At 41.9% G+C, this 12,074-nt stretch overlaps 1 protein-coding gene across 2 annotated transcripts; it reads left to right on the top strand.

Annotated features, from left to right (window-relative positions):
* Positions 1–749: 749 nt before the first annotated feature.
* Positions 750–12,003, top strand: lrrc58b (leucine rich repeat containing 58b). 2 transcript variants are annotated; one of them, XM_061793039.1, is made up of 5 exons: positions 750–1,427; positions 5,352–5,480; positions 5,557–5,834; positions 6,655–6,884; positions 11,862–12,003. In XM_061793039.1, the coding sequence occupies exons 1-4, from the start codon at positions 970–972 to the stop codon at positions 6,849–6,851; spliced, it is 1,062 nt and encodes a 353-aa protein (XP_061649023.1). In that variant the 5' UTR covers positions 750–969; the 3' UTR covers positions 6,852–6,884; positions 11,862–12,003. The 2 variants fall into 2 exon arrangements, with proteins under 2 accessions (XP_061649023.1, XP_061649022.1); XM_061793038.1 differs by lacking the exon at positions 11,862–12,003 and having other exon boundaries at positions 6,655–8,296.
* Positions 12,004–12,074: the final 71 nt, after the last annotated feature.

Below are 12,074 nucleotides of genomic sequence, written 5' to 3' on the forward strand. Positions count from 1 at the left end.
GCCTTCTTCCCCCCTGCTTCCACATTTCATCACCAATTCAAACCATTCCACATTACCCACATTCTGCACTGTGCAACACTAAAATACCCGCATTTTAGCCACAATAAGACAAATTCTACATTTGTAGCTGCAGTTTCCTTATTTCTCAGCCGATTCGCACCATTCCTACTTCTACGTGTTCAGCTCATTCAAGCGCATGATTTCAATCAGCATTGCAGCACTCACACGCAATTTATCCAGGAATTGCACCTTCTAGTTATTATTAACATGCATTTTTTTTTTTTTAAATGTGAGAGACAGACAGTATCTGGAAGCAGATTCCAACACAGAACCAAATGTAAGGCACAAATGCTGTTGGGAAAAGTATCTAATCATTTTACAGAGCAAATCTAAAGTATGTTTAGAAACTGACGTATCCCCCTACAATATACATATACTGTCTTCATGTTCAAACCCGCACAGTCTAGCGTGACCGTGTAACCGAAGTCCAATCTTGCATAATGTCACAAGAGCTGGATACATTTGCATCCTGGACCATCATAAAAATTCGGCAAATGCATATTTTACAGCCCTAGAATGCATTATAAATTATTTATATATATATATATGTACATATTTTAAAAAAAATCGAAGCAAGCGTGTTACAAAACTAATGTACGTGACAGGTTGGGAAACCAATGGAAAGCCAGCTGGGTGGAGCTTAAATCAGGCTTGGCCAATCACAAAACTCGGGAGCAAGCAATAAAGGATAAATATAGCTCCACATAGCAGCAACCGAAGCTGACGTCTTGCCGTACGAAACGTGTGTTTCGGGCAGCGAGATGCGGTTAAATGTTGGCGTTAGCACAGAGGAGTGAAAACCGAGCGAGCGAGACGTGGTTGTGACGGTGTCGTCCAAGTCACAACTTCCCCACTGACCTTACTCGGACTTAGGGGGATTTTGGGAGGGTTGAAGGAATCACCCCCAAAATGGAGCTCGGCGACGGAGCAGCGGTGGGCAGCGACGACTCGCTCAACTTCTCCCACTCGAACTTGAACATTTTCACCGCGTACTGCGTCAGCGACGAGAAGAAAAGAGACACCAAACACCTCTACCTGAACAACAACCGGCTGTGCTCGCTGCCCTCTTCGGTGACCCACTTCGCCAACCTCAAGTTGCTGGACATCAGCAACAACAACCTGTCGGCCATCGGCGAGGACATCACGCGGCTAGCTCATCTCAGGACGCTCATAGCCAAGAACAACCGCCTGAACGAGTTCTCACTGCCCAAGGGCTTCTCCTCCATGCAGCTGGAGGTGTTGAACTTCAGCGGGAACTGCTTCGAGGAGATCCCGCTGCAGTGCACCAAGCTCCGGCGTCTTCAGTCACTATCACTCGGCGGAAACCGACTGAAAAGTATCCCCGCCGGGATTGAAAACCTAACCAGGTAGGTCACCCAACGCTTATAAACGTAATAATGTCGCCAGCAATATGTCACAAGTGTTGAGTATGATGTATGTGGACATAATGTCGTCGCTTTGTGGGGTTCATGGGGGTTGAGGCCTGCGCTACAAAAGCGACGTTCGGGGTCATGCGAGTCTACTTCATCGACAGCTCGGGATTTTCAGTGTCACAAAGGGGTCCACAAAAGCGGGCCAGGTCGTCATGGCGACAAGGGTTGTGGAGTTCACCTGCGATGAACACCCCCCCCCCCCCCCCTTTGACCTTCCATTCATCAAATGGTCACTAGGTCATCTGCACAGTGTGGTTTAGTTATTTTTATTTTTTTCCCCCACGCATCACGTGAGGTACAAAGTGAACACCTGAGAGTCTTCCTGGGGTTTAAAGTTTATCGTTGTTGTGGAATTTCAATAATAGAGAAATACTTTCCTGAGCTTAGTGAATGTCCTTATCCATGGATCAAAGCTCAGAAAACAATAGATAGGACTAGGGATGCACGGTACTCGCTGTACGTCTGTACTCTTAAAACTACTATTGTACTACAGTACACTATTCTGTACTTTTTGAGCGTGTGTTTTGCAGTTTGGCAAATAGCAAACAGGTCCTCAAAAAGAAGCTGCGTGTGCTTGCTGCAAGCTGCTTGATGAAGCCTGCAGTAAAACTAACACAAAATGAAGAAGATTACATGCTGTGTGTTTAAGCAAACACACAGGTTTGTCCTGTGAAATGACATAAAAAGGCAAACAAATGACATCAACATTGCAGTATAAACCTTTAAATAACAAATATTCAAACGGTGCAGCAACTGAAACAGAAAGATCCCCGTATAACAATACTGGCGGGCATATTCGTCCTACGCTGCGAAAAAACAACTGTTACTGCGCCTTTGCTGTACCGTTCTTCTTTGTGTTTTTGTTTTTTTTTTCAATGCTAGCTGCATGCATGCACCACACTGCCCCTTGTACTTTTACTCATACTCTGTCTTGGGGGGAGAAAAAGCGGTATTGCTGCGTCCGGTGCCACACAGTGACTCCTCACCAGCATGGCAACCCATTCCAGTTTCCCAGGACACAAATTTGACATTTTACATGTATACAGTACATGTTGTCCATGGGGGTGATGTCAAGGCTGTGTATGCAGTTTATACAAGACCAAACAATCCTTCAGGAGTCAGGGCAAACCTGAGAATGTGGTGGCCCTGTGAGGCTCGGATCTGGAATGCGGCATAGTTACTTGTCTGTAGAAATGGTCGACATTGAGGTGGAAGCGCAAAAGGAATTTTTACTGAACGCGACGTAATAAATAGAATAATGCTTTGTAAAAGGTTGCTCTGTGATGCCGTTTGAATCGTATGAGGTACTTTCACGATGGGTACGAATGGAAATAGAAATAATCTGTTGCAGAGTCAAACCGTCATCATGATATCATGAAACATTTGTTAACTGGCCGGCAAAAACGGGCATTTTTAACATTCTTCACACCCATACGTGCGTAAACGACCTTGTAATAGAAATGTAGTATGTTGCACTAAGGTCTAGTGAAGTATGATGACCGCTTGCATAAGGGACCTCAACTATGAGGCATATTTTTACACAACAATTTGCGTGGTTTTGTGAACTGTACAACTTTCGTGGCTTTTGAATGGAGAGGTTTAGTTTTTATCATTTCTCACATCCCTGCTGTAGTGCATGGAAACCTTTGTTTCATCACACTCGGAAAGTTCTTTGAATGTCAGACTGTTTATCTGTAACCACGAACAACAGTGTGTGTTTGTGTAATACTGTTCAAAATTTACTTAGTCTTTGTTTGGTGGCAATATAAACCATATCCAATTGCTTAAGACCGTTCCTTAATTTTGGGGCAGACAGAAGTATGTTTTTGTGCAAAAGCATCTGATTTTGCTTCCCCTTTTTTCAAATATGTCAACAACAGTTGTTAAAAAACTTCTTTTTTTTTTTACCCCCCCCCAAATGAGTCACACACAAACATCTGCACTCTAAATGGGAAGCAGATCTCCGAAAAAGCCAACAAGATTAAATTCACAACACAAGAAAGAGAGTCCATTGTCGCTGGCGCATTTTGACAACCGCTTCTTGCAAAACGCTTCCTTTTCGTCTAAAATGGCTTACTTTAACCAGGATCCCTCGCCGCATCGTGGGCTCAGTCGGCTTTGCGCTGGCCTCTGTGCTGTAAAATGCATGAAATAAAGTTTGGAATGGTTCTCAAACTGCTGCTTTTTGTCAAGCGCTTGTAACTCCAATTTTTGCTCGCAGCTGAATGCAAGAAAGCGGCTGTGCGATGACTCGTATCTCGAAAACCTCATTAGTCGGGTCATGGGCCTGTGCCTAAAAAGCAAGGCATGGCGACTCTCTGTCACCAATAAGTGCAGCCAAAAATGACAATCTTGAAGTGGTCCATTGTGTGTTATTGGTACTTTATTCATTGGAGTACACTGCTCAGTTACTAGTTTGCTCTCCAAAGAACAACAACGTGACACCACCTAAGGGAAGTTGAGCTATGGCAACTTGTCGAGGAAGAAATATTTTGGTCCATAAAACGTCAGCATGGGAACATGAGTTCAGAACATTCAGAAATACAAGAAAGAGATGTTAGTTAAGCCAAATACGGGCCCTTTGAAATAGAGTGCCAAGTGGGCACTTTCACTTGTTCTTTTCCATAAATCTATAAATGACTTTATGACTAGATAAAACGACACCGCATCTGTTACTAAGCACGTAATGTTTTCACCTGTGTGATGGACAAGTCCATAAAAAGTCCCCAAATATCTTGTCCTTGCTGTGATTCTAACCCATTTATACCATTTAAAATTCCCGACAGGACCCAGAGCACTGGTTGGTGAGAGTGTAATGTCTCCACTCGTGAAGGTTTTATTGTCTTATCATTCAGTAGCGCGCTTCAGTGACCTGCTCAGAGATCTGACCTCCACGTCTTATCGCAATTGTTTTCCGTGATGCGTCATGTGATGCGGTAGACTTTACTTCATTGAAAAGCCCAGGCTATACGCTCCCTATATATATATATTTTTTTTTTGGACAGAGTGAAAGTTGTTGAGTCGCAATAAAGTCGGACTGTAGGTAGCTCTTGCCCTGCCCTTTTTGACACAAGCATCAATGTTTGCACCATGAGCGCCCCCTACCGGTTGACTTTGTTTATTTCAGGTCAATCTGCTTAAAAAAAAAATTGTGATATGAGAATAGTCATATTTTGTCCTCGAGAACAGTTATAATAAAACATTAAAGCCGTTTTTTTTTTGTATTGTTGTTTAGTTATTGTAATGTTACAAATAAGTCCCATGTCTAGTAAAAATTAATAATATTACGAGAATCGTTTCATTTCTGTAAATGGGAATAAAAGTATAAAGTTGTAAAAAAGTGATACAGTATTAGTCAAATTTCATTTTACAAAATACAATAATGTAATGGTAATATAACCATCATGTCTATTCATATTTATATTATGAAATTTTTAAATATGACAGAAATGGTCTTCAAAAAATGAGAATACATTTTTTAGAAAGGTTGTAATTTTAAAAAGTAAAAAGTGGAGAATAGCCATATTTTATTTGAGAAAAAAGATAATCTTTTTTTGTATTTAATATTATAATAAGTTCTGTGTTTAATCACAATAATACATCTGTAGTTTTTTAAAAACAAAAAAGTGTTGTCATAAAAATAAAGGGAGGTTTTTTTTTAAGTCTTAAAATCATTAGTCATCATTTTATACGTAATATAAAAATAGAGACAATGATCTGCTTATAAATGGAGATCATTCAGATCCCAAATAACCTAGAAAAAAAAATCCCTATCAAGCATTAGCGTCAGTGTCGAAGTTGTCCGTTTCATGTTTCATTCATGATGTTGTTCTATCTTTATGGACTTTCCTCTTGTAGTCTGGAAATGTTGTATCTGGGTGGCAACTTCATCTCGGCCATTCCCACTGAGGTTGCCAACTTGCCCTACCTGAGCTACTTGGTGCTGTGTGACAACTGCATTCAAAGCGTCCCGCCGCAGCTCACCCGGTAAATTAAGAGCTCGTCACCATTATCCCGCTGAGTTGACCTCGCCTCACCCTCTCTTTTTTTCGTCCGACTTCAGGCTCCGCTCGTTGCGCTCGCTGAGCCTCCACAACAACCTGCTCACGTACCTGCCCCGGGAGATCGTGAGCCTGGTGCACCTGCAGGAGCTCAGCCTCCGCGGGAACCCGCTGGTGGTGCGCTTTGTCAGGGAGCTGATGTACGACCCCCCCTCGCTGCTGGAGCTGGCCGGGCGCACCATCAAGAGCAGAAATGTCCCCTACTCGCCGCCAGACTTGCCCTCCCACCTGCTCAAGTACTTGAACCTGGCCAGCAAGTGCCCCAACCCCAAATGTGCCGGTCAGTTGTTTCTCGTCTTTACAGGAAAACCTCCAAAGATAAGCGCGATCCACGCTGATTTAGTTCAAGACAACTAGCCCATAGAAAACAAATGTTGCCCTCACACAACCGAACTACTAAAATGAAGTGAATATTGAAAAATATGGATGACTGAGGGGAGGCTGAGCTGAGCTGTGCTGTTGTGATTAAAAACAGTACTCTGTTCTTGCTGCTCAGTACAATATGGCTAAGTCGACAATGATAATAAGAGAAGAACGGAATATTTACACGACAGTGATTGCTAGTGACCGCATTTGTCTCATCTTTAAAATAAGTCGTTTTTTGTATGTCAGGAAAAGCCTACTAGAACATCTGAACTTTATTGGGGGTTAATCAAAGCACTTTAATTGGTGACAGGTGTGTGCTATATATGTGTGTATATGTATATGCATGTATGTTTCTGGATGGCAGCAGCTTGACTCACCATCCATCCATTTTCTGTACCGCTTCATGCTGGAGCCTATCCCAGTTGTCATCGGGCAGGAGGCGGGGTACACCCTGAACTGGTTGCCAGCCAATCGCAGGGCACATACAAACAAACAACCATTCGCACTCACCGTCACACCTACGGGCAATTTAGAGTTGTCAATTAACCCACCATGCATGTTTTTGGGATGTGGGAGGAAACCGGAGTGCCCGGAGAAAACCCACGCAGGTACGGGGGAGAACATGCAAACTCCACACAGGCGTTAACTTGACTCAGTTGATTCAATTTGCATGATTTCCCATGCGGAGGAAAAAATGAGCAGTTGCCAGCATGACCTTTTGGTCTCTTCGGCAGGCGTCTACTTCGACTCGTGCGTGCGCCACATCAAGTTCGTGGACTTCTGCGGCAAGTACCGGCTGCCGCTCATGCACTACCTGTGCTCGCCCGAGTGCACCACGTCGCCATGCAACTCCAACCCGCAGAGCGACGCCGAGTCGGAGGACGAGAACAGCGTGCCCGCCGACCGCCTCCAGAGGGTGCTGCTGGGCTAGGACCGTACCGCCTCCATTGTGCAGTCCCTACATGTACGCCATTACGCACAATTTCTACTTCTAGTATACACATCTAGTGCAGATTTAAAGGGAACATATAGTGCATTGTTTTCACAATTTAAAACGATTCCGTTGTCTCCTAATTAGGGCCTGACCGATATGGAATTTTCTTTCAGGCCGATTTTAATATTTGGCAGAGTGACATTCCAATAACCGATTAATCGGGTGATTAATTTGAAAAATATGTAATAAATAAACTAATTTCTATTTTGGTCACTTAACGCCTCCAACAATAAAGATGAATTACAGGTAGAACATTTGACTGAATTTACTGAATTTGGCTGCCCTTTAGTAATTACTTAACTTTACAATAATTGTAATATTTTTTTTGAATGCCATTGTGTTTATCTTTTGTTGTGATGTGTTTTTTTTGTATATAAAAAAAGAAATGCATAAAAAAAAAAAAATAGGCCGATTTGAATAGGGTTACTATTGGCATAATAAATCGGCTGGCCGATTAATCGGTCAGGCCCAAGTCTTAATCGCAGGCCTTTGAGTTGCTTTTGTCAGAAGAAATTATGCTTGTAAAATTGGCTGAAGTTGGGGGGGGGGGAAAAATCAGTACAGATTTTCTGGCAAAACATTTTTTTTTTTAGCAAGAAACATGAGGTCGACTCTTTGGTTTAGTAAAAATAAATGGGCCGGATGTGTCCCCTGGGCTTTGATTTTGAAACCCTCGATGTAGTTTTACCCCGGCACGTAAAAGATTTACTTAGTTGTGTAGTTTCGCACTTGATGGGCGGGCAGGCAGTCCACACAACGATTAAACACCACAAGCACTTAAAAAGTGTATTTCCCATAATATGTCCTCTTAAAATTCTATTAGGTGATCTCAGCAGGCTGCAAATTTTCGGCAAACGCTCGTAAATGAAATGTGCCGCTTATCTGACTTTCATGACATTCTAAACGAAAATGTGTTATGTTCGAGGATGCTTACATGACATAGTGATGCAATCGTGGTAGTTTTTAAATCAGAATTTCTACTTTATGAGCGCTAAAATGTATCGTAGCCTTAACAGGGAGCTTTTCAAATCTCCTGCGTTACGATGTTAGACGTGCGAATGTTACAGTGGCACCTAAACCACAATAATAATATCGTCTTTCTAATGTCTTTTCAATATCGTTGTGTATGTCCAGCAATGTAATATATGCACCCTGAAATGTGACAAGATTACTAGGAATTATTTTTTATTTTCGTATTATCACAGAAAATGTATTTCTAACCTTTTTTCATAACTGCTTTTATACCAATCATCATTTTACAAAAATAAATGAACTCTACTTATTTTATGAACCTGGAGTGTAGCTTGCACTTAAACAGAAAATGTATGTACAGTACTTTAATTTGTTTATGATAACAATAATAAAAGACATGTTTACTTGTTTATTGAAGTTTAAAACTGGTGTCGATGTTATTCTGATTTAGAATCAATAGTTGCTGCAGGAGTGTGTGTATGTGTTTGTGGAACGCGGATCAGATTTTATTGGGATCATAAACAAAGAAATGTTACATTTCTGAAATTTTAATGAAAAATTCCTTTATAAATGAATTGTCGTTCAAAAAGATAGTTTTGCTACCTGTTTGTTTTGTCTTTTATGGAACTTGCACAGTAGTGTCTTGCTTTAGCCTGATGAAAATCTGTTGTCTGCAGTTGAGGAGCAGTCTCCCTCTTTAACATAATATCATTCTTTGGGTTCCACTTCATGTACAAACGACCAATGAAAACATGTTTAATAACGGCGTGTTTACAACGAGTATCTCCATTTCGAAAACGTCTTGCCAGGCGAACATTTTGCAACGCCGCTCCGATGTCAATTGGCGAGCCGTGGGCAAGGGAATATGCTTGCAAAAAAAAAAACTGCAAAGACTATAAGATGTCAAAGGTTGATGGCCTCACACCCGTCCGAATAATACCTCAAACAAAATATCTACTACAACTGCAGTACCGCACATTTACATGTTAGAACAGTAGTCTGCTGGAACTTGTTTCTTTTTGCACCTTCTATTTTTTCCCCCTCTGATGAGCACACACTTTTTTTTTTTTTTCCATGTGTGCATCACAGAGCACTGCTGTTTTTAATTATTATTATTATTTATTTGATTTTTTTAAATAGGAGCTATATGGACCACACATGTAAAGGCCTTGCACGTGACAAGAGTTGACTGTAGAGTGCGGACGCTCGGCTGAGCCGTTACACATGACAGCCAGCAGAAATCCAGAGTGGTTTCGAACAATCACGACTTTACAAAGTTGACTGTGTTAATCCTACAATTGTGTAGGCAGGCCCGTCCCTATACGGGAATCCTATCAAGGATTTTTAATGGGAAAATGTATTTGTTTCAAATGACCACTCTCAGCCTATTATATATATAGTCCTTTATATATAAATATATATATATCCATCCATCCATTTTCAACACCGCATATCCTGGTTAGGGTAGCATATATATATATATATATATATATATATATATATATATATATATATATAGTGGGAGTGTCCGCCCCAGGTACGGGAAGAACATGCAAACTCCACACAGGCGGGGCCGGGATTTGAACCCCGGTCCCCAGAACTGCGAGGCAGATGTGCTCACCAGTCTTCACCGTGCTGGCCATATATATTAGAAAAGTTTTTTAGAAAATGCTATTTTTCTATTTTATGAATTTACAAGAACAAAGTTGTACATTTTTCTTTTCGATGGTCACCGTAATACTTTTTCTCCACTGCAACTCCAATGTATTATTTGTTTTGATATGATTATTATTGATTATTTCTTTCATGTGCTTTTATTCATATTTCTTCAGTATTTTTTTGTAATATCCTCTAATATGCCGCCGTATTACGGCACATACTGATGGACATCAGCATACAATGCAAAACGTCAGTATTCTGGAGTGAGCACGACTTCTCATTTACACTCGTAGTCCCTTTAGGATGTCTTTAATTATATTGTTGCAATGTTTTCATTGTCATCATTACTGATTGTTTGGGACATTTCAAGATGATGAGGCTTTCAACTCCAGCTGTCACGTATCACAATAGTGATACAATGGCGGTTTCTGGTATGTGCAATATGTGCGACCCCCTGGCGCCATTTAAGATAGGACCACCACTGATACAGCTGTAGCATCCCAGGTTACTGTTTCTACCATACAGCTTTAGGGAGAGGGGAGGGGGTGGGGGGGGGACTAACAATAAAACTTTCAATGAAAAGTGACAATCTGATGCTTCAACCCTTCAGTCACCACAGTCAGCGCCCACATGCTGCTAATCCAGTTCCGTAGCAACCCGGCATAAGGATTTGTCTCTGGGTCGGTCTGTCACAAGTCAAACATGGACTCGTCGCTATGCGCGTTAATCCCTTAAATTCGGTAAACTGACAGTTTTGGTGTCCCACTTGGAATAATTCAACTCACTGCGCTATACGTGGGAGTCGATGTGGTCACATGTTGATGATTCCACGGCAGGGAACTGCTGCCACCTTGCCAGCAATAATAGAGCTGGAAAACTGTGATGTGATAATGGTTTCCAGTGAATACACATCACATGGACATTTCATTAGGTACACTTGCACAACTGCACGGATTCTGCCTTTAGGTGCACAGCAATGCTCACCCAAAACAGACTTTTTTGGAATCCCCTCAACTCAGTCATCCCGAGTGAGTTGAAATGAATTTGAATCATGTAAAGGACCGTTGAATTAACCTCGTGTACGAAACGCCCTACCGTATATAAATAAAGGTGCCTTTGTTTAGACTGATGGGACCATTTTTGTCATGGTGACAAAGTAAAATGAATTGTCATGACATTTGAATAAATCACCTCAAATTACGACGAAATATCTTCCTTCCTTAGTTAGTCCCAGGAAATGTCAACTAATTACTATAAAATCATCACAGCACAAACAACAACTCTAATGGTGGACATAATGGACATTCGCACAGTAGCACTACAATAATTGAACTTGATGAGTTGACTTCTGCTCTGTGTGTCTGTATGTGTGTGTGTGTGTGTCAATGAAATATTCAGGCTGTTAGTAATCTGACCGGAGTCGTAGCCAGCAGGCCTCTAGCATCTTGCTAACAAGTCCACCTTAAACCCGATCCGGAGGGACACACGATCGCGGCCGACACGCGCTGCATGTAACAGAGACGCTTTTGTTCCTCAACGGGACACCAGCGCTGTCATCAGATCATCAGAAGGGCTTGCAACACCTTGACGCTTGCTCTTTTTTGGGTTTGGATGGCCAATTCCCACTGGCTATTGCTTTTTAAAACGACTACACATGCACCCCAGCCAATGAGATCCCAGCCTATATTGCAGCACTACTAAATTTGATGCCTTGTTTTTATGTCTTGCATAATCCGAAATTGTAAAAATAATTGTGTATAATATCAGGGCACGTTACACATGGAGCAGGTCTCATAATCACACCCACTTTTGATTGAAATTGTCAGACGCGTATTTGTTTAACAATATGCGGTTGTAGTTTGCAGTGCTGTCCCTAATATTTTGGATACCTCATCTCAGCCCGTGAGAGGAAGAAATAAGAGAAATATATTGTTGAATGGATACCTGTCTGACAGTGGTCATGTGAGTGTATTTGCAACGTAATTGTGTTTCCATGACGACGATGTCTTGGTGTCTTTCTTCCAGCTGTGATTTGTGCTGACACACCCTCATCAGGAATGACCCTGTGTGTGTGTGTGTGTGTGTTTCATTCTTGTCTTTCTGTCTTCATGTGGCCCCGGCCTTGACGCCTTTATCGTGTGGACATCACTATAGGGCAAATGCTTGGATGAGATGCTTTCACATTGACTCAATTAACCGTATGACACCTTGATGTATCCAAATATTGTTACATCAGCCAATGCACCCGACGTGATCTGCGTGTGTTTGTATGTGTATGTCTTTCCATTCAAACAAGCCTGTTTGTTTGCATTGCAGACTCCTCCTGCATGCGCCACCATGTCCCAGGGGACTCTGTCACAGCCCTCGTCGACCACATGAGCCGTGACAGTCTCAACCCTATAGCTTGGGAAAGTGTGTGTGAGAAAGAGAGAGCCTCACACACACACACTCACACCCTTCCTGTGACACACACACACACACACACCTCCCTCCTCACTAACTCTCAGTGTGGTGAGCTTCTCCTGACAG

The sequence above is a fragment of the Phyllopteryx taeniolatus genome, chromosome 12 (genome assembly GCF_024500385.1).
Source record: "Phyllopteryx taeniolatus isolate TA_2022b chromosome 12, UOR_Ptae_1.2, whole genome shotgun sequence".
NCBI lineage: Eukaryota > Metazoa > Chordata > Actinopteri > Syngnathiformes > Syngnathidae > Phyllopteryx > Phyllopteryx taeniolatus.